General features: G+C 33.4%; 1 protein-coding gene across 1 annotated transcript in view; it reads left to right on the top strand.

The window, feature by feature from the left end:
* The window catches only part of ARL13B (ADP ribosylation factor like GTPase 13B), a 66,768-nt gene that overhangs the window by 41,548 nt on the left and 963 nt on the right, over positions 1–24,257 (top strand). The window contains exons 4-9 of the mRNA XM_045902698.3: positions 4,755–4,860; positions 5,714–5,916; positions 9,424–9,538; positions 12,717–12,942; positions 15,322–15,435; positions 16,407–16,475. Of these exons, the coding sequence (XP_045758654.1) occupies positions 4,755–4,860; positions 5,714–5,916; positions 9,424–9,538; positions 12,717–12,942; positions 15,322–15,435; positions 16,407–16,475 (833 nt within the window). The remainder of the gene's footprint in view (positions 1–4,754; positions 4,861–5,713; positions 5,917–9,423; positions 9,539–12,716; positions 12,943–15,321; positions 15,436–16,406; positions 16,476–24,257) is intronic.

Consider the following 24,257-nt stretch of genomic DNA (forward strand, 5'->3'; position numbering starts at 1 on the left):
AATTTTAAGTTTATTTTTAGAGGATCTGACTTTCACCTGTTTCCAAAATAAGAAGTTATATTTTAAAGAAATTAAAAGAAAAAAGTTGATTTTTATTACAGTGGCTTATTTCTAAGAGCTCTAAACCCAAATCTTATTCAGTATATTAGCAGTGTAAATCTGCTATATTTATATAGCCTGGTCCAAATCTGAGCGAACCAGTAACTTTATTTATTGAGTTATTTTTAAATGTGACACATTTCAGTTTATGGGTGCCTTGCATTGAAAGGTAGGAAAAAAAAAAGAGTAGTTTATTTACCTTTGTCTTGTTCTTTTTGTTGCTTTCCACCTTCGGTGTTGGAGTCCTGCCCTTAAGAGAAAAACAGTATCATCTGTAACGTTTCAATCAAATTATTTAAGCCTGTGTCTTACGGTTCACAGGCTAATTTCTGTATGGGTTTCATATAGTTAATGTAATTGAAAGTCGAATAATGAAGTCAAATAAGTTAGACATAAAGTTGTCCTTTTGCTGTTAGTATCAAATGAGAAGAACAAATTGCTTACTTCACACCTGGAGAATCCGGTTTTGCCTGTTAGCCGCCCATTCTTTAGATTAAAGGAAGATCATTTTCATTGGAGCTAGCTGGTAACAGGAAGTCCTTGTTAAACTGCCTACATCGAGTATTTGGCACAGTCTCTGTAATTCCAGTTCTGTATTATATATAAAATACATTACTCACAAAAAACGTGATTTGTATTTAAACAGAGGCTACTTTGTTTTCTTTAGGTATCAAAACTTGCTAAATACACAGAATTTAGAATAAATAGGAATGGAAACAAGCTTGGTGTAAAGACTTTTTAGTCCATTTACTTTAAAATGAATTCTCTTTTATTTTAGGAAGTCCCAAAGGTTTACCTCATGAAATCATCGAATTTCAGAACTACAACAGCCAGAAAAGAGCTTGTATTTGAACCTTACACCCTTTTCTTTTTTACTTGTATCTGTCTGCTATTTTCATTTTAAAATAAGTTACTTAACATAGTTTCAGTGTAGAAAAACTAAAGTTGTGGAGCAATCTGTGATACTGTTTATAATATCAGTATAACAATTCAAAATTAATTTTTACCAGAGTGAAATATTTATAAGAAGTATTAGAAATGAAATTTCTCTCAAACTACTAAATATCCTTACCTTTCCTTTTTTGCTGCCTGAGTTGTTATGATTTGAGGGTAAGAGGAGGGACATTACTATAATATCTATCAAAATAACATTTGCATTTATTCTTTGGTTTAGTAGTCCTAGTTCCTGGAATCTGTTCCCAAAATAAGAAATAACTGCTTCACACACTTACTCTTCACAGCACTCTTTGTGAAAACAAATCACTGGAAACAACCCAAAAGTCCTTCAGTGTAGGCTTGACTGAATAAATAAAACATCCATATAATAATCATTTTGCTTATTAATAAAGAATATAGTAATAAAAAAGATTTCTTTATGCTGCTCCAGGGTAATTTTAGGATTTACTATTTTTTAAAAAAGCGTGGTGGTGCACAAGAGTGTATATAGTATACTAACTAGCTCTAGAGGAAGAAATGGAGGGTAGAGATAAACACACACAAATACCCTTCCCCATCACCAGTCAATAGCAATGAATTTCCATAGTCCCCAATTGTGTGCTTTAAAGTACCATTTCCCCCATAAACATGTTTGTATTTTCAAAAAGGAACAGTGGGAGGATGAACTAAAAACTAATGAAAATAGTTACCTATAGGAGAATGGAAGGAATAGAGAAGAAAAGGGACAGAGATGGAAAATAGTTCTGATTGTACCTTGTTTTTATAGTTTTGAATTTGGAACCATATAAATGTTTTAAAAATTAAATCTTAAAAGAATAAAACTATCTCTAAAAGGCAAAAGAAGCCTGAAACAAATGAACCCGGGTAGATATCTAGGTGGTGGGATAGCCACACAGAGAAGGATTATTCCAAGTAATTTAAAAACTGAGTATTTTGACCTGTGCATCTTTTGTGGGATGTATATTAGAGACAAAAATATTCACAAAGAGATCTTTTGACCTGCATTTAGTAGGATTTTTAGTAATAATATTGGTATTGTTATGTTGAAACTCATATATGTTGTAGGATAAAGAAATAGTTAATATATTAGGAACTGTAGTTTTCAAGCATAAGAAAAAAAGAGATACAAATTAAGCTAAGTAAAATATAAGTAATATTTGATTTAAAATGGAAAAATCAATACGAGCTCATGATTTTTTTTTCTTTCTTACAAAACGACATTTTTCCTAGCTTTATTCACTGAGAGGGTCTAGAAGCAATGGCATTAACAGCAATAAATGCCCATAGTCCCCAGGTTGTGATCTTTAAAGTACCATTTCCTTCCTTACTGAAAGGTATCAGGGCTCCTTAGAGAAATTGATGATTCCAGGTCTGGGACATTGTTTTTTTGTTGTTGTTGTTGTTGTTTTAAATGAGAAATCAAAGAAGCTATCAAAGCCTATTTGAGTTGTACCAAAAGAACACAGGAGCTAGTTCAACGGGGATTCCCACTGACCAAAAATGGGTAACTTTGAGCCTCAAAAATAACAATGACTATAATAAATTGAAACACATCAAACACATTTTTAAAATCCATGAGTTCATAATATCCCCCACAAACCAAAGAAAGCAATTTGGAGGTTGATAGGGCACCAGTCCATTCTTATGAAAAGTAAGAAATGAAGGCAAAAATCAAACATTTATGTTGACTTTCATCTGAATTTTATTTAAGTAAATTACCAAGTAGTTGATGAAAGCTTACTTTTTTTAAAAGCAAAATCCAGCTAGTAAATTCAGAAATTCAGAGTAAATTCTAGTTCTAATTCATAGAACTAGAAAAATCATGATTTTATAAGCTCTTATAAAATAATGAAATTAAGCAAAGGTCATTAATGGCTGTTAAAATCATTCAATGAAAGAAAGGTTAGTGGGGAACTTTATTTTGGATGAATCAAGCTGACTCCAGCCAAATCCACTGATCCATTTTAAAATCACTAAATGTTCTATAACTAGATATTCTATGCCTTCTCAGGATCAGTGCCATCTGTGAAATATGCTTGTCAAGATTGCAACTTGAAACTCATCCCGCCTGTACAATCTAACTGCAGATGTCACATCTACAGATGTGCATCTAACTATAGGTATAGGAAATACTGGGTATGCATGTTAAAATGACCTTATAAGGAAGATAGTCGAATCCTAAACACAGGAAATTCTATAAAATTCTATAGAAATGGGACTTCTTTTGTTTTCAAATAAATATCATGGAAGGAAACGAGGTGGTGGTGGTGGTATTGCAGGGGTGTAAGTGTTGGGACTAGGGACAGTAGCAAAAAGATTTAAATGAATACATTGTAATGTGTATCTTGTTTGGATCTGAATTTGGACATAACAAAAAAGATTGAGGAATGTTAGTTTTTTTAGGTGTGATAGTGGTCTTATGGTAATGTTTTTTTAGTTTTTTAATTTTTGGGTGAAGTAACATAACTGGGCAGGGAAAGTAGAGGATATGTAGATGAGCAAGAATGACATAATGATAATTTTTAAAGGTAGGTGATAAGGTTTCATTAGATTTATTATTCCACATATATATTATTCCACAAATAATATATATTTGCCTCTGAAATGTCTGGCAAACCCTGACCAAGACAGTGTTTTATTAAACTTTTGATCTCTGCCATCTGATAGGCAAACAGTAACTTGTAGTAATTTTTGTAGTAATTCCTATTTTTTATTTTTTATTTATTTATTTTTAAAGATTTTATTTATTTATTTGACAGAGAGAGATAACGAGAGCAGGAACACAAGCAGGGGGAGTGGAAGAGGGAGAAGCGGGCTTCCTGCCGAGCAGGGAGCCTGATGCGGGGCTCGATCCCAGGACCCTGGGATCATGACCTGAGCCGAAGGCAGATGCTTAACGACTGAGCCACCCAGGCGCCCCAATTCCTATTTTTTTAATAACTTATTTTGTTTTTTCCCAGTTTGTTTCTAAATGATCAGCATGGTTTTTATGCCCAATGCTATGCCAAGTAAATTAAAAGTGACCCTGCCTTTCCAGTAAGTTGCACATTTATGTGGACACATTCACACACTGAAAATACAGATGAGCTCAAATATTACAGGCTCAGTATGACCATCTGGGTGTTTAAAACATGGTACAGTTTGTATTTTAAGAAGATAAGGACATAATGTGAAAGTTGGAATTGATGGCTGAGGGCAGTGGAAGTCCGTTTCTTTTTTTCTTTGTAGCATTTTTTGTTGTTGGCCTATTGCCCTATTGCTTGTTTTCTTGACTCTTCTGTTCAGTTGATTTTTGCTTTTTATAGGCCAATTCTCACAAACTTATTTTAGCAGTAATCAAGAAAAAATGATAAAATAGATACTACAATTCTTTTTTAAATAAGATCTTATTTATTTGAGAGAGAGAGCATGAGCGGGGAAAGGGGCAGAGGAAGAGGGGGAAGCAGACTCTCCGCTGAGTAGGGAGCCTGACGCAGGGCTCAATTCCAGGAATCCCGGATCATGACCTGAGCTGAAGGCAGACACTTAACTGACTGAGCCATCCAGGCACCCCAATACTACAATACTCTTTTGAACCAGTGTGTTCTGTAATCAGTATGCTTAATTAAATCTTTGGAATAAGAACATGATCAAAATATTTTTGAGTGGCTTTATGATTATGTATTTGCTATAAAACTACTTCATTTATATCTCTCTAGGTTGGCAAATAAACAAGACAAGGAAGGGGCTTTAGGAGAAGCTGATGTGATTGAATGCCTGTCTCTGGAAAAATTGGTCAATGAGCACAAGTGCCTATGTCAAATAGTAGGTTTTTGGTGTTTTTTTGCCCTATGAGATATGTTCAGCATCACTTAGTTTTTATAGAGGTGATAGGCAATTAAGTGGTAGACACCTAACAAAATAATTTATTAGTGTCTTAAATAATTTTTTTTACCCAAGAATTCACATTCTCACTCTTCTATTGATATTATTTAATACTGTAACATATGTTTTCTGGTTAGTTGTTACTTCCATAAACTTTCATCATTTCAAAGGCTTTAGATTTGCTTTTGTTTAAGATATTGCTGTTAGGACCTGTAAGTTATACAAACATGTCATACTATAAATTTTGTAGAATGGTAAAGTATACATACAACATTTAGTGATAGGGGAGGTTATAATGAGTTTTGAAAAATTGTATCAGGAGAGTTATCCTACAATCTTAAGAAAGGTGGACAAACAATTTAGTTGTTCATTCTGGTTTCAGAAGATAACCATTAGGCTGTCAATCTTAAAAGATGTTTACTGCTATAAATTCCCTGGTATATAAGGAGTTAAAACTTTCTGCTGTTTTTAATAACTAGGGGTATTTTTCTTGTGGCAATATAATTTTGTCTTCCATTGGGTTTGTTTAAAATTATAATTGGCACTGTCGACTTATGTCATAATGTGTCTCATAGCTTACAGATATAATCCATAAAATATTTCGACTTATATGTACTAATGTTAGTTTAGTGATCATTGCAAAGTTGTCTTTTGTAAGTTAAATAAGCAGATGCTTCATATCTCGTATCATATAATGATAATTTGCCAGTAATTATACTTAATGGTTTATGTACAGATCTTTGTGGAGAACTTTTAATTTTAATCTTTAAGTCAAATAAATTGCTGTTTTCAGGAACCTTGTTCAGCAGTCTTGGGATATGGAAAGAAAATTGACAAGTCCATTAAAAAAGGCCTTTATTGGCTGCTACATATCATTGCAAAAGACTTTGATGCCTTAAATGAACGCATCCAAAGGGACACAACAGAACAGCGTGCTCTTGAAGAACAAGAGAAACGAGAAAGGGCTGAACGAGTGAGAAAATTACGAGAAGAGAGGCAAGTAGATTTATTTGTACCACAGCACTTGCAAAGTCAAGAACACCACAGCTTTATGAATAACTTTATAGTTTTGTCTATTCAGTTTCCTCTTGCTGTATGAAGACGGTAGGTAAGGTTTTTATTTCTCTGGATTTTTCTATATACAAGTTTGGGTGATAGGGTTCTAATTTTCCTAGTGGTGTTATAACAATTAAATATTTTCCTTAGTTATTTATTATTTCCCAGAATTCGAAGATTTTTATCTCGTCTTATGGGTAACATTGGGATAGTGGTTCTCAATCCATGGGGTGATTTTGCTTCTCAGGACATTTGGCCATGTTTAGAGATATTTTTACTAGTCACATGGGGGTAGCTGGAGAGCTACTGGCATCTAGTGGGTAGAGGCCAGGGATGCTGCTCAATATCTTGTGATACACAGGACCGTCTCCCACACAAAGAATATTGGGCTCAATATTTCAATAGATTGAGAACCCCTTCTTTTTAGTCTAAGCAAAGATAGAAGGTAAGCTGTTAGTGGATCTGTCAACTGATGCAAACTCTGATCTTTGTCAGAAAGTAGATTAAACTTCAGTATCTCAGTGTTTTAAAATATGTTTTTAAAATTATTTTAAAAATATGGTGTTTGAAAGCAAACATTTAAATGGAATTTAGCAAACTGAATTAAAAAAAGAGATTATATAAATTCTTCCACAGAATCATAATAATCTTAATGTGCAAGAAAGTACACAGATTTGATTAGAAGTTGAGTTTAGTACTTAATACCATGATTCAGCTTTCTTTCTCCACTGAATTGTTATGTGGTAGGGGAGGGGAGAAATGAAAAGATTTATTTGTTTATATAATATATATAAAAATATATATATGTGTGTTTGTGTGTGTGTATATATATATATATATATATATATATTTTTTTTTTTTTTTAGAGGTGGGGGTAGGGAGGGGCAGAGGGCAGGGGAGAGAGAATCTTAAGCACACTCCACACCCAGCAAAGAGCCCAATGTGGGGCTGGATCTCACAACCCTGAGATTACGACCTGAGCTGAAATCAAGGGTCAGACACTTAACTGACTGGGCTACCCAGGCCCCTAAAATGAAAAGATTTTTAAGTGAGTTCCTGTAAGATACAAAGTTGTCTTCTGTGTATCTAAGTAATATTGGCCTCCAATGTGCTTTTAACATAGTTGTAGTCTGGTAGGCAAGAACCCACTAATTACCCTTGGTGATGCCTTTGTGAGATGCTTCCTTACACTGTTGAGGAAATCCTCTGATTACTGGTATCTTTCATTTAATTCAGAGATGGGACTTAAAGAAATATTTCTAGAGATAACTCTCCATCCCCCAGTGCTCAGTAATATGAGCAGATTATTCATCTAGGTCTTTCTTGATACCAGTGTGAGATTTTAGTAAATGTGAGAATCTTTGGTTTTCTCTATCCTAGTGTATCATATTTCCATGTTATAAAGCTCAGTACAACCAGTAATTCATGGGAGTATACCTTTTATTTTCTGAAGACTCTTTTGCTTTTCCTCCACTAAGAAAGCAAACAAAAATAACCAGAAAAATTGAGTTGGATAAAAGAAGTCTAATGTTAGTCATTTTTTTTTCAAATTTTACCTTTTCCATAAAGATATTCTAGATCATGTTATGGCAGGCTTTTCTATTATCCATTCCCCTTTCCTCCTTTCTCCTAGCCATGTCACTTGTGGTCTGAGCCCTCTCCTGTTGAGCAAAGAGACTCTGTAATTAAAAGTGAATTGAGACAAGTTTAGAGACAAGTTATTAAAAAAAGAAAGAAAAACTAATTAAATCCAACTGAGTAGGTTCAGATATTTTTGAAAAACAGTAAAACATGCTGTTGTTGATAACCTGAAAATATTATGTCAGTACTAGATTACCTGAAATTGCTTAGTGATAAATGAATAACATTAAGAGCAATTACTGTCTTGTAGGTATGTTCATTGACACAGTGTTTTTACATACAGAGTGCTTTGTCTACACAACCCTATGAGGTAGATATTTTTATCCCCATTTATGGGAAAGCTGAAGCTTAAATATCCAGGCAGAAGTCCAAGGTCACAGAGGTAATAAATCTAACTCTAGGCTTCCTGTGTTCAGAATGAATGGATATATCTTTCCATAATAGAACATAATAAATGTCATAGTAATGAGCATTCATATTACCATACTTACAGCGTAGTTGCAGATCTACAATACTTTTTTGTCTTCGGCTACTTGTTTTAAAAAGTAACTTATTATTCTTCATGCCTGGGGCAATGTAAGCTATAAATAACAGTGATAGTAAGTGTTTCAGTAGTAACTAATGTGAAAATATTTATTTAATCTGAATGATATTGGTCAACTTAGTTTTATAATTTCTCTACTTTTACACAGCAATGACTGTTATCCAGCTCATTTGTGACATACAGCTTGACACAGCCCTGAAGAAGGGTGTTAACTAGAGGACTTACTTATTTGTTAACTTCAATGAGGAGGACGGCATTTGTTTGGGAGGGTAATTAAGAAATTGATGAATATAAACCTTTGGGACATAGAAAATTAATTAACAAGCACCACTGACATTAAGAAGTCAGTCATAGGGAATGCTATTTTTGTTAGCATTTCTTTTTTTTCTTTTTTTCTTTTTTTAAAGATTTTATTTATTTTTTGACAGAGAGAAACAGCAAGAGAGGGAACACAAGCAGGGGGAGTGGGAGAGGGAGAAGTAGGCTTCCTGCAGAGCAGGGAGCCCGATGCGGGGCTTGATCCCAGGACCCTGGGATCATGACCTGAGCCGAAGGCAGACACTTAATGACTGAGCCACCCAGGCGCCCCTCTTTTTTTTTTTTAATTCAAATGATCAACTATGGAATATTACTCAGCCATAAAACATAATGAGAGCTTGCATTTGCAACAGCATGAATGGACCTAGAGGGTATTATGCTAAGTGAAATAAGTCAGACTGAGAAAGACAAATACCATATGATTTCAGTTATATGTGTAATTTAAAAAAGAACAAATGAAAAACAAAGCAGAAACAGACCCATAAGCATGAGAACAAACTGATGGTTGCAGGGGGAAGGAGAGGTGGACAGGCAAAATGGGTGAAGGGAAGTGGGAGGTATATACTTCCAGTTGTGGAATGAATAAGTCATGGGATGAAAAGTATAGCCCAGAGAATATTGTGATAGTGTTGTATGGTGACAGTGGCTACACTCGTGAGCATAGCATAATGTATAGACTTGTCAGATCACTATGTTGTACTCCTGAAACTAATGTAATATTGTGTTTCAACTATACTTCAAATAAAAAGTTCAAATGATTAATCTTTACATGGGGCTTAGAGGCCTATTATCTGCATTAGGATTTCTGAAAGTCTCTGCATAATTCAAAGCCATGTTCAGGTGTTTAACTTACTTTAATAGCCTTAAACCTATTACAAGTATTCTTAAACATGGGTCAGCATATTTTCTCATAAGGAATTCCAAATTTTTCTCTCAAACAATAGAGAACAAGGAGAACGAGCGCAGGCGGAACTGAATGGAACCAGCAGCCTAGCTGAGTTGGACCCTGAACCAATAATTGTTAATCCTTTCCAGCCAATAGCATCTGTCATCCTTGAGGTATGGATGGTGGCAAATGTAATTTTTATAACTTAAGTTATAAAGTTGGAAGTTGAGAAAGGAGGTAGGAAGAAGTGTTCACCAGAGATTATTTCTAAAAGAAATTAAATGGGAGAAATGGATTAAAGGCTTGCTGCTTTTTCTTCTTCTTAATGTTTGCTTTTTGATCTAATATAAAAAGGAAAGCTGACTTCTGAATTAACTGAGAATGAAAATGAAGATTGAATGTAGCAACTGTCATAGTTACTATCCTGATAAATCTTTTTTTGTCATATGATAGTAATGTATTTACTCATATGATAGTATTTCATATGATAGTAATGTATTTACTCTTACATTGTCATTCTCCCTGTGTTGCTGTTACTATCCCTTTAAAGTAATATTAAATGCTTATGATGCATTTTAGAGTATGTAAATGATTTCCTAATTATTTTCCCAGGATACTTCAGAATGTTTGAAACTATAGTAAGTTCTTCTATATATGAATATAATTTATTTTAATTTTAATTGTCAGAAGTTTTACCAAAATTAATTTTTAGACTTTAATCACGAAGAAGTTAAGGGACTATGTGTGTGTGTGTGTGTCTGTATATCTCTATCTTCGTTTTCATTTTCTACTGGTGTCCAGAGTTCGCACTGGTCTTTGCTTTAATTACCCTCAGCAGCCATGCCTCCTTAGAGGCAGAGCTTCCTAAATCTCCATTCACTTAGAGCTTAATGTGGCAGCTGGTTTGGTGGCCCCATCTGTATATTCTCCATTCCTCTTCCCCTGTCACTGCCTCCTTCCACACAGGTGCTCATCTGGAAAGGTGGATGATTGTTTCTTCCTTGGGGCTGCTGCTGAGGAGGGAGGCAGCTCCACAGGTAAGAAGATGATTGGATAGTTTTGGTATTGTTTTATTTTGCAGAGTAATTGGTAATATGAGATAGTTTGTCTTAAGTTGCTTAGATAACAGAAGGTTAATTGTATTTAATCTTTTTATTAACCCTACTACATTTACCTTAAGTATATGCTTTTCTAAGTATATTAAAGCTGTCTTAATAACTTGAGCTATTGATTTATCTCTATCCTATTAAATACTGTGGTTGCCAAGTTTTGTTGTATGTTCTTTAAAAAAATGCTGATAGGAAGGAAATCAGGTTTGACTTTTCACTTTGAAACATGCATTTTCTCTATATTTGTAATAAAGCTCATCTTGTAAATGATGACTGATTATTTTACAGTACCAGGGTTATAAGTTACTTAGAAGGCCTTAGTGCTTCTACCAACATTGTATTTTTCATGATATAAAGATATGAACAATAATGGTGTATAGCATAGTATACCTCATATTCAAAGTCCCTGAACTAATTAGTGGCATACAGAAAGTATAGTTATTGTGCTTTTAAACTATGTTAATTTTAAGAATATGATCAATAAAGAAATGAAATAAATGAAAACAAATTACCTAAAGTCCCTTTTACCAAGCAAATTTTCCTTTCTTCACATAAAACTTCTCTTTTAAAATGTTTGCATTTTAGAGAAACACCCTACATTCCTTTGATTTTACCACAATTAAAAAAAATGATGAGGTATTGTTTCCAGAATAGACAGACCAATCAATGGAACAGATAGTAACAAACTTAATTATGCATGAGGATTTAGTATAAGATAAAGGTGACATTTCTTTTTTTTTTTTTTAAAGATTTATTTATTTATTTGACAGAGAGAGGGAACATAAGCAGGGGGAGCGGGAGAGGGAGAAGCAGGCTTCCCGCAGAGCAGGGAGTCCGATGTGGGGCTCGATTCCAGGACCCTGGGATCATGATCTGAGCCGAAGGCAGACGCTTAACGACTGAGCCACCCAGGCGCCCCAGATAAAGGTGACATTTCAAATCTGAGAGAAAAAGGAGTTAGAATAATGGACAATTATTTGGAAAAAAGTAAAATTAATGAACAGTGTCTACCAAATTCAACTCTAGAAGACTTAATGTGTAAAAAAAGAAGACTTAAAAGTACTAGTACATAATATAGTTGAACATTTGTATATACTTGGAGGAGAACTTTCAAAGCAGGACAGTCAAGCCACAAATCATGAAGTGAAAAACAGATCAATCTTACTATATTCAATTTTTAAACATCTGTTTTACAAAGTTAAAGGCAAAGAACAAACCCTAATGAAAAATATTTGAGACACATAAAACAAAAAAAGAACCCCTAAAAATTCCTATGAAAATAATGAGAATCTAATAGAAAAAAAAGGTTTTGAGTTACCATGGATAGTTCCCTAAAGAAAAAAATAAAAGTGGTAATAAGGTTACTTAATAGTTCGTCTTCACTAGCAATAAAAAAATTAAATTGAATTAAACTAACACTGAGGTAAAAATACGTATTTATTAATTTGGCAGACATGTAAAAGACTGACGATGATATACAGGCATTGAAAAAGATACGGGGAAATGTCACTCTCCTAACCCTTTGCCTGGAGTGTAAATTGACTTTAGCTTTTCTGAAGAGTGGTGTATAGTTAACTGTTGATCCAGTAGTTCTAGGAATTTATTCTAAAAATCTAATTCAATAGTTGTATTTCTTAGAATGAAAAATTGAAAATAATTTGTCTCTTCATTAGGAGTTGGTAAATTAAGTTACGCTATAACCATTCAAAATGATAATATAATTGATGAAAGTAGTAATGGCTAATGCTTATAGCATTATATAACACACATAGCTAACACTCTACTATAGGTCAGGTACTATTCTAAGCACTTCATATATTCATTGACAAGGAAAGAAATATATTCTTAAGGAAAAACTTTAATTCTTTTTTGTTTAAAAAACAAAGGCATAAATATGTATATAAAGAAAGACATTCAATCACATTTATGTATGTTTTTGGGTGGTGTATGTCTGTATGTGTGCGGGTAGGAAAAGAAAGACACCTCTTAGTGATTATGTGCCACACAGATCATTTCTTGATTGTGGAATTACTGGTAATATTTGTTTTCTTTCTTTGTACTATCTGTGTTTTCTGAAAGTTTACCAAACAGTATGCTTTAGTGATATATTCAACAAATAATTTTTTAATAGAAATATCACAGTGCCCTGAAGTTACAGAATGCTTTTGAATTATTTGATTTCTTCCTTAAAACTATCTTAGACAACTATTATATTAAAAATAATATATTTCATTTTTGTTAGAATGAAAGAAAACTTGAAAAAGAGAAAAAGAGACAAAATATGGAGAAAGACAGTGATGGTGGCCCCCTGAAACATAAAGTGGAGGATGAGCAAATAGAGACACAGAGCCAGATCAGTGACAGTAGCCAAAAAAACAATGAGCTTGGAATAGTAGAAAATTATAAGGAGGCATTAACACAGCAGTTGGAGAATGAAGATGATACAGACCAGCGATCATCAGAATCAGGTGATAAATCTAGTTATTAAAAAAAATATATTTATACATATATATATAGACACAAAACTTAACAGTACATGTCTCATTTGTCATGATTATTTTCACAAAAAATGTACTGTAATATTTTTTGTCTCCAAATGCAGTATTTCATCATGGTTTTCTCATGGTTTTGAATTTCTCATTAGTGAATTTGCTAACTTTTGTTTTTATTCATGATGCCTTAAAATATAGTCCTTTGTAATTTAAATGAATTTCAGCAGAAAGTTCTGTTTTCAATTTTATTTCATAAATTTGGAATATAGCATAGTCCCAGGAATCCTTAGACTGTGTTTAACCTTTAAGGCTTTTTTATGGGGTTTTGTTTTAAACTTCATAATACTACAGTCAGCATCATTTCTTTTATTGACTTGCTATTTCTACAGAATGTAGACATGCTCAGTTGAACATTTTTAAAGTCAATAGCCATTTTCCTCTTATTTTAATGTCATGTAAAATCTTCAATTCATAATTGCTTTTCTTTCTCTAAGTGGCTATGTGATTTAACAGGAAGTTCATGTCTTTGGTGTCATAGAATCAGACAACTTCGGATAGAATCTAGATATTTATTACATTACATTGTATTGTTTTTCAGTCTTAGTTTCCTCATCTCTAAAATGGAGATAAGCATCATTTTTATTCCCACAGGGCTTTAAGGTTACTTACAATAAAAATAACCCTGCAGTGTTCCTAGTGCAGGGCCTGACACATGACCCAATAATCATTACTTCCTTGTAACTTCTAGTTAGCACTATGGTTTCATTATATATAAGAATTTTTGTACAGTATCAGGAAGGTTATGAAAATAAGAATGTAATCCCTGAGGTTCAGATTAGCTAACATGGATATTTTGCTGTATAAAAAAACTAGATTTGAAAGTTATAAGTTGGGAAGGTAGGGCAGCATATTCATACCCATGTAGTTCTGTTAACAGAGTTAAACAGAAAATAGATTTAAAGTGGCTTCTCAATCAATATATTGAAAGAACTTTTGAACATTAATACTCTTTGTTAAAGAGCAAAAGATTTGTCAGATTGTTTGAAAATATGTTTGGAGAATGAAGATGAAGATCTAAGATAGTCAATCATATAACTATAATAATAATTAACGTATCTTATACCATAGAACATGGTTTCAGATATATTATTTAATGCAGGATTATGTTATTTAACATAACAATCCTAGGGTTTATTATTCCCATTATTTTGAATAGGAAATCAGGGACTTGGAGAGATTGAGTTACTTGGTTAAGATCATATATCTCATTGGTGGCTGGGCTGAGAGCCCCCTTCATATCATCTGCCCGTTATCCTGTGTTCTTTTATGACCCTGAGCTATTCGCATCCTGAAATACCATATGGTTCTGGACTTTCTCTTTCCTTTCTCTCAGCTGTAAAGCTGAAGTTTTAATTGTAAAATGTCTTTGTTTTTATCTGGAGTAAAATGTCTCAAATGACACAAGTAATTTATTTAGAAAGATAATGTGTTTCTAAACATGTTTATATTTCTCATTGCTTTGCAGATTTCATAGATGTTGGCTATTTCTCATATAACAGATAATTCCCATTTTATAAAATGTATTACATATATGTAAATTAAGTAGCTGGGATTGTCAATTAAAATATTTCAGTAACTTTGGTGTTTGGTTATTTAACTATTATGCTATACTGGTTTTCATTGTTAAAGTTTACATGTTAATGACATAGATGTCCTTAAATTGTTTATAAGTACTTAAGTGAGAATCTGTAGTTATTTTTTTTTAGAAAGAACAAAAATTAATTCTGCAGTCTCTAATAATGTGATTTTGGTTACATGTGTTTATATTAGGCATACATTGTCCAGGGTTATTTCAGTGGGTAATGTGTTTAGATTTGATTGGGGTCTTTTTTCACATTTCAAAGAATTATTTTTGGACTGCTTATACCTAGAATCCATTCTATAAATTCTACTGAGACAAATAAACATCTCTCCCCTTTCCCTCGGCCATTCTGAGTTTCATGAAAATCCCTGCAATTAGGCCATTATATTTATTTAATATGACATTCGGAAAAAATGTAAATTACTTTTGGAAAGGTGAACTTTTTTTTGTATTCTGAATAACCTGTCATAAAACTTAAAATACAGGCTTTTTGCTGTTTGTATCATATTCATTAATTATTTATTCAATAAGCAATCATTTAAAAAATTTACTCTTAGTAAAGGCAGATTCACATTTCATTACTGGTAACAATTTCCGAAGTTGAAGATGTAGTTTTATGGTAACGATCATATGAATATCTAGTTCCATTCTTTTTTATTATAGAAGTTTACATTTTCCCAGAGGCATATAGTTCCATGTTTATATTCTTTTAGATAACAGTAAAAAGAAAACTAAGAAACTAAGAATAAAAAGGAGTCACCGTGTAGAACCTGTTAATACAGATGACTCTGCTCCTAAGAGTCCAACACCACCCCCACCTCCTCCTGGTGAGTAAATTGATATTGATACTGAATTTAGAAATACTGCTTTAAACAGTAAGGAAAAAGAAATTTTGTAATTTCATTCCATATGTTTATTATTTTGTGAATTTATGAAAAAGGCAGTTTTCTCTACTTTGTTCAAAATTTATCATTATGTATTTCCTTTTTTTAATAAAAAAAAATGTTTTCTAAAAGTAAAAAATAGTCTGTAAAATTAATAAGAACACTTTACCCAAGCACTTCCTAGAATGGATTCAAGTCCTACTTGAAATATCAGTACCCAGATTGCTAAAAGGAATTTAAATGTAATGAATGGATGGCTAATGTAAGTTTTTAAAAAGTTGGCTCTTTCATCCTGAAAGTTATCATTTGAAAGCAAGATGTGTGAATTTTTCCAATATATTTCCAACATACATACTGACCTTCTAAGTTGTCATGAGGGTTAAAAGGAATATTGCATGTAAAACACTGGGATGTGCTAATCACTCAGTAATTGTGAGAAATTTCTCAGCACTAGGCACAGTACCTCACATACCATAGGTGCTCAATAAATATCTAAATGTATATGTTTATAGTGTCCTTTTAGCCTTGTTAGAAGGCTTTAGGTGGTAACATTTTCCTTTGAGGATTATTTTAAGACTCACTTTTAGTATATAATTTATTAGTAAACATTTATTTTAGCCTTTGCTAGGGGTTGGAATAGTAGCCTAAGGTAATTTTTGATGGTGGTAAATGAAAATGCTTATATTTTTTACTAAATATAAGTAAAAACTTAAAGCAGATGTTACCGGCCTATAATTACATTTTTAAATAAAAACTATTTCAAATGGCTTTGTGGCTATTCAGTACTGTGTCATTCAATATACATATATGACTTGACATCAAATATATACATTCTTGTCAAGGGAGGGATCCTCTCAACAGGCCTAAAGAGACATTGTTTAACAGTGTTTTAAAATGTTTTTCTTTTTCCTTAGTTGGCTGGGGAACCCCCAAAGTCACTAGACTTCCAAAACTTGAGCCTCTTGGTGAAACACGTCATAATGGTAATGCAAAAGGATCAGTTTTCAAATATACATATTACATCCGCTTTTCTTTACCTCATTACTTCAACCAACTTTTATTTTTGGAAGCCTTTCAAATCCACAACCATCCTTTTTCATTATACTTCACTCTTTTCATTTAATTTTTTTTATTCTTTAGTGCCTTTTGCCTCCATATAATTTGTTTACCTTGGACTACAGATGTAAAAATAATCATAGTTCATGTTTATCCATTATATATTTACATAAATTGTTATGAAGAGTGAACAGGTATAAAGCAATTTAAATTAAATATGAGACATTACAATTATGCTTGGTGTTAAAAATAGCATTGTCCTATATGTGCTCAGTATACTCGGTGAAAATGCCACATAATTGTTCTTTGTTTCTAATAAGACCCAGCTGCTGAATATTAAAGTCAAGTAAAGATCAACACAGTTTATAAAATCAGAGACTAAATCAGCAAACCAAATAAAGTTCAGCTAAATAGAAAGTTACTAAAGGCTTACTGACTCAAGAAAACAGTTTTCTTTGGATGAAATTAACATAAGGTGTAGTCCAGCCAATATATGGCATTAGAACTCCACAGCTGGAAAACTAGAGAAAGGACAGTTGCGTATAAAGAACTGCCTGATACAAAAGGCGGAAGTTCTGATTTCAGACCATCAGCCCAGGCTCTTTCAATAAAATGTTTCTAGAAGGCAAGAGGGTAATTATGTATATTGTAGCTCAGTGAAGTTCTCCATCAAGAATATCCAATTCCCTTTTTGATGGCTCTGTTTACCTAATTTAGAACTTGGATTCCTAAGGAGACCCATTTACCACCAGGAAAGAAAGTCAGAAGTTTAACATTTACAAAAGCATTATCATGTAACTTGAAATTATGTCAAACTTTATAAAATATTTTTATTCAAAAAGTACATTAATATAAATGACCCATTTGTTTTTCAGAAGAATGTAATGAAATACATCTTTCATAATCATTAGTGAAAATTAAAGGATTTTTTTCATTTCTAAATAGAGAAAAGTTTGTTCTTAGACCATATGGGAATTACAGTGAAGTAACATCTCCGGTTGACTGACTTTACATCAGGATGTTTTTATTGACTGTAATATGTTAGTTCGTGTTTAATGATACTCAAATTGTGCATGTTAGAATACATTATCAGTTTAAATATTTACTGTGTTGTTAAAAAATTAGCAAAGTTAATATACATGTGTATGTATGCATATATTTATGCACACATATATAGAAAAATACTCATTTCTCATAGGACAGACATTTTTTCTCTTGCTGAATTTTAGGCATCCAAAAAGCAAAGTTTTTATATTTGACACCACCTAAAACATTGGTGATACCAAGATGAATAAGACATAACTTCTGCCTTTCTGCAGATCCTGGTCTAATAGAAAAGAGAATATTTGAGTTTACTGTAGTGTATGTGACAATTCACAATATACAGTAATAAGTTCTGTGGTGTGGAATTGGAGTACTGTGCACAAACTGCATGGATAGTTAGTGAAAGTGGTATTACAACTGGGTCTTCGAAGAAGGAGAAGTCAGTAAGCAAAAGAAACAGACTATTCAAAGGTAGAGGAGTGGGAAAGGGTGTTGCTTATTTGGAAAATAAAGTTCCTTGTGATTGAGGCTTAGGTTCATGTAGGTAGGGTGGATAAGAAGGAGGACATTTGAAGTTATCGAGTTTTGAGACTGGAATTATGGCTTAGGGTCAGATTGTGAAGGGCCTCATATATATACATTAAGATGTCTGGACTTGCTGTAATTTTCCAAGAGACACTATACATTTTTGAGCAGGGAAGTAATGTTACTAGATGTGTTGGTTAGGAAAATAATTTTTGTCACAGTGAAAAGTACAGACTTGCTGGTGGCCACACTTGAGGTAAGGATCCCATCTAAGAGACTGTTCTAGTAGTCACAGTGAGAAGTGAGGAATGGAGATTGGAATGGAGAGTAAAAAATGTATGCTGGAAATATCTTAGTGACTATAAAAAGTAATATTTGATGAATGAATGTATGGGTCGAGGGGAAGAGGAATAGAGGATTATTTACTCAAGTAGCTGGAAGGTTGGTGCTATCTCTGAGATTGAAAATACTTGAGGAATGAAACCTGCTTTGGAGGTGTCTGTAGGCTTATCTATTTGGAAATGTCTCTTGGCCAATACAAGTACGATTCAAGAGCTCAGGAGAAAAGAAGGGACTCAAGTGAATGGAGGGTGTGCAGATCTTTTTTTTTTTTTTAGTCGCCATCTCATGATAGGAATTCTTTGCCTGTAATAAATGTGCTGTAATTTTACTGAATTAATGCAGGAGGGGATGATAGTTTCTTGTTTCTGAAGGAAATTTTGTAGAACGAGGAGAAAAGTAATGGTAGTATTCAGGGGGAACACAGTTAAGGACAGGTGGAAAAAGGTCGAAAATAGGTTGAGAAGGTCATTTTGTTTTGTTTGTGCTCACTTTCCTGTTTGTTTTTAAATTAGAACTTCTGAGAAAGAATTGTAATAAATTAGTTAAGTTCAAGACCACCATTTCCCAATATTTTAGTCAGTTTTCAGTATTAATCAATAAATGTAGCTTCCCAGAGCAGAGAAGAAAACACTATAACTTCCCAAGTTTTAAAATATGTTTATCATTTTCTTCCCATAAATTTTAAGTCTAAATATACCTAACCTGGGTTAAAAAAAAAAAAAAAGTACAATCAACTCTTTTCATTAATGCGGAAGAAAGCAGGTATAATTAAAATTTTGAATAAAAAACCTTAAGTTTGTTTTTAGAGTTTATCATGAGATCTTCATCAGAGATGCTGATAGCTGCCAATTTTATAATTACATCCTCCTCTTTTCTCTAATTTTGTACATATTTCTTTGCATTTGGTGAATGGCAAGTAAACAACAGATACATAATGAACTAGAGTAGTAATTAAAAGTTAACTGCAAGTGGCTTGGCACTTAAAATTTACTGGGATGAAAAACAATTTTTTATAGTCACACTGGGAATTTTTAAGGCAGATTCTTTCTTGTTCTTTGATAATTGACATTTGTTTTGATAGCAATTTGATTTTACTTTTCTAATACTATCTGTAATGCTTGCTCAGTTTAAGAGGTAAGGCATGCATTGAGAAAAGAGATGTAAAAAGAATACCTTTACTATATAAACACTCTCAACCCATACTTCATTAACATGTTATGTGTTATACATTATGAGAAATATATCAAGGATTCTGTTAGCTAGAAATACCAAATGCACTAAAGAATATTTCTAATCTTAAAATGTGAATGAAGATAAAATTTTGTATGCAGTTTTTACTACCCTTCAATTTGATTTTTGAAAAGTTTGAAACTCTTTATAAAAATGTGTGTTAGCAATTAAGTTGGTTTATTATCAGTTAGTGCCCAATTATCAGTTGGGTACTAACATCAGCTTATATGCCCCACAGTTAAGACAATACGAAACCTACTTTGTATAGAATGATTTTAATTTCTGGCAAAGAAATAATACAAAATCTTTACTGCAAAAATAAAATAATTTCCTGGGAGGGAAAAAGATAATTCTTGCTATGTGTATCTGATTTCTCTTTTTAGGAAGATACTTTTAAATTCTAGAAGTATAACACATTAGGAAGTATATTCATTCTGGTTTAATTTTGAGTTCTGTTATGTATTAAAATTCTCATTAATTCTGAATTTAAGAAATTAGAGAAGTCATACTTAAAATTTGTCAAAAATAATTGTTTTAATTTAAATTATAACAATAATATAGCAATAATATTAACTGTATATTCTGTGTTCCTGGCATATTGTTAAGCACTTCAAGTACTTTATGTCATTTTAATTCTCCTAAAAACCTTGTAAGATGGGCAGAGATACCCCATTTTGTTCAGGAGGAACTTATACTCCAAGGTCACATAGCTACTAAGTAGCAGTATCAGGATTTGAACTTAGGTCTGTCCAGCTTTGAAATCTGTACTTTTAATTCATTATGTTATACTGTTACATCAAGATTTATTGCAGCTATTACTAGTTGCTTGGAATTTATAGTTGCTTGTAAAACCATTTTCTCCTAATACCTCTCTATATTTAAAGTGGTTTTCTTGTAGACAGCCTATAGTTGGATCATATTTTTTGATCCACTCTGACAATCTCTTTTAATTGTTGCAGTTGTACCATTCACATTCAAAATGATTTTTGGTAGGTTGAATTAATATCTACCATATCCATTACTGTTTTCTATTTGTTGCCCTCATTCTTTTTTTTTTTTCAAGATTTTATTTATTTGAGAGAGAGAGAGAGAGCACAAGCAGGGGGAGGGGCAGGGGGAGAGGGAGAAGCAGGCTCCTCACAGAGCAGGTAGCCCGATGTAGGGCTCCATCCCAGGACCCCCGGATCATGACCTGAGCAAAAGGCAGATCCTTAAGGGACTGAGCCACCCAGGCGCCCTTGTTGCCCACATTCTGTGTTCCTATTTTTGTCTTCCACTCTTTTTCTGCCTTTTGTGTATGTATGTGTGGTTTTTTTTTTTAAGATTTGTTTATTTTAGAGAGGGAGAAAAAAAGAAAGGGAACGGGGTGGGGGGAGGGGCAGAGGGAGAGAGAAAATCTCAAGCAGACTCCCTGCTGATGGCAGAGCCTGTTCCAGGGCTTCATCGCACAGCCCTGAGATCATGACCTGAGCCGAAATCAAGAGTCAGGGACACTTAACCGACTGTGCCATCCGGGTGCCCCTGCCTTTTGTGGGTTTAATTGAGAATTTTATATGATTCCATTTTCTCTCCTTTCTTAGCATATCAGTTATCCTAATTTTTTTTTTTTTTTTTTACTTTTTTTAGTGGCTGCTCTAGAGTTTGCAGTATACATTTTCATTAATCCAAGTCCACTTTCAAACAACAGTATAAATTTAATGGGTAGTGCAAGTACCTAAAATAATGAAATAATCCTAATTCCTTTCTCTGTGTTCTTTGTGTCATTACTGTCATTCATTTGACTCATATATAAGCATGTATAAATGTATATATGTATATATACATATTCATAAGATATATACCTTCATATATGTAATCAAACACATTGTTGCTATTAGTATTTTTGAACAAACTTATCTTTTTGATCAGTTAAGAAGAAAAATATGTTTTCATTTGACTTATTTCTTCTTTGATACTTTTTCTTTCTTTATGTAGATCTGAGTTTCTGACCTATATTATTTTCCTTCTCTCTAAAGAACTTCTTTTAACATTCCTTGCAAGGCAAGTCTGCTCGCAATAAATTCCCTCAATTTTTGTTTGTTTGAAAAAAGTCTTTATTTTTCCTTTACTTTTGAAGGACAATTTTGCAGGGTACAGAATTCTAGGTTGGTGTTTTTGTTTGTTTGTTTGTTTTTTCTTCTCTGAGCACTTTAAATATTTCACTTTACTTTCTCCTTGTTTGCATGGTGTCTGAGGAAAAGTTGGATGTAATTCTTATCTTTGAGCCTCTGTTGGAAAGGTGTTTTTTTCCCCTCTGGTTTCTTTCAGGATTTTTCCTTTTCTTTGATTTTCTGTAGTTTGAAAATGATGTGCCTAGATAGAATTTGGCATTTATCCTGCTCAGTGTTCTCTGGATTCCTTGATCTGTGCTTTGATGTTTGACATTAATTTGGGGGAAATTCTTAGTCATTATCGCTTCAAATATTGTTTCTGTTCTTTTTTCTCTCTCTTCTTCTGGTATTCACATTACAAATAAGGTATGCCTTTTGTACTTGTCCCAAAGCCCTTGGATATTCTTTTCTGTTTTTTTCCCCCCAGTCTTTGTTCTCTTTGCTTTTCAGTTCCTGAGGATTTTATTGATCTGTTCTCAAGCTCAGAGGTTCTTTCCTCAGTTGTGTCCAGTCTACTAGTAAGCCCATCAAAGACATTCTTCATTTCTGTAGCAGTGGTTTTTTTTTATCTCTAGCATTTTTTTTTTTTTTTTTGGTTCTTTCTTAGGATTTCCATCTCTCTGCTTACATTGCCATCTGTTCTTACATGCTGTCTACTTTATCCACTAAAGCTCTTAGCTTATTAATCATAGTTGTTTTAAATTCCTGGCCTGATAATTCCGACATTCCTGCCATATCTTCTGATGCTTGATCTGTCTCTTTGGATCTTGGGTTTTTTGCCCTTTTTGGAATGCCTTGTTTTTGTTTTGTTTTGTTTTGTTTTATAGTCTGACATGGTGTACCAGGTGAAAGGAACTGCTGTAAATTGGCCATTAGTAATATGGTGGTGATGGGTGATGGAAGGAGAAGTGTTCCATATTTCTCTGATTAAATCTCAGTCTTTTACTGAGTCTCTGCCTCTGGACTCTGAACTTCACAAGGGTTTCTTAGTTTTTTTTCGTCCCCATTAGGTGGACAAAATGGATAGTGCCAGCTGGAATTGGCGATTTCCTTCCCCCAGTTAGGGTTTGATGATACCATGGTAGGTTAGGCTCTAGTTAATTAGTTTCCCCTGAGGGCAGGCCTTGTTCCCCAGAACAGAGTGCTCTGGGGTATTTCAAAATGGTTTCTTTTTTTCCTCCCCTGCCAGAAGTGGGAGGGGGATTTTTCTTCAATATTTATTGTGGGAATTTGTTCACATTCCTGGAGATAAATTTCACAATATCACAGGGATTCTCTTATGACTTAGTCTCCTTGGAATTTTTAACTCTCTGATTTGTTCCTACTAAGCCTCCAGCAGTTCATGAAAGTTCAGGTTTTCCTTCCAGGCAGTTTTCCTTCCTTTGGCAGTTTCCATTTATGAATATATGCTCTGGTAAACTGAAACTCCCTATATTTGCCTGTGTCCAGTATTGGGGCAGTGGTGTGTCTTGTGACCTCCCCTCTTATGGAAATGAGATGAGTTGTTGATTTTGTAGTCTGTTCAGCTTTTTACTTCTTGTTAGGGTGGAGTGGTGACCTCCAATCTCCTTAAATGTGTTATGACTTTGTTAAATTAATATTTGTTAAGTAGGACCTCTGGATGCTAGATGGTAAGTCGTGGTTCAAAAAAAACCACAGTAGAAATTGAAATAGGAAAAGTTTATTACTCACAGGTCCTGGAGGAAGTATATGTCCTACCTTGAGGGTTCCACAGGGGGAGATCAAGGCAGGGTGCAGGCAGAGAGAGCTGTAGAAAATGAGCCATATGCTAAAGCCAGACTGGTGAATTCAAAACAAAAAGAACGTAGTTTTGTAAGCTCCACCAGGGTCTTATCTGACAGAAGACCGTGGCAGGTGAGGGAGACTATTGATCACAAAGGGCATTGGGTAAGTTATATCAGGAACTTACATTTACTTGTGACTGCAGGCTGTTTTCTAGGGCATGTGCTTATTTGCATGAAGGGCTAGTTAGCTCAACTCTCAAGATATGTGAAACTGGAACAGGCCTCTAATACATTTTCAATATATTTATTTCAAGTGATCCTAAAAATCTGTGCTTCTAGAATAATTTTAAGGTAATAGGCTAGAAAATAATTACTTACTGAAGGTTTACATATGTTATTAAATTTAAGCCAATTTATAATAATTAAGGGACAGGAACTTATTATGAAATGTAAAATAAGACTTTCTTTGTTTCATATATGCCTTAAATCACTGAATTATAGTGAAGCATCATTGTAAATGATTACTACTTACCAGAAAACTAAGATAATTAATTAATTCTTTTCTCAAAATACCTACAAGTAATAACCATTGGATGAGAACACGGATGGTACAAATACTGACTTATCAGGGCCTTGGCAACAGGATCCATAGATTTTTGAATATTTGTTATTT

Source organism: Mirounga angustirostris, unplaced genomic scaffold, assembly GCF_029215605.1.
Source record: "Mirounga angustirostris isolate CCGP_5_RB_7025 unplaced genomic scaffold, mMirAng1.0.hap1 SCAF_1, whole genome shotgun sequence".
Classification (NCBI taxonomy): Eukaryota; Metazoa; Chordata; class Mammalia; order Carnivora; family Phocidae; genus Mirounga; species Mirounga angustirostris.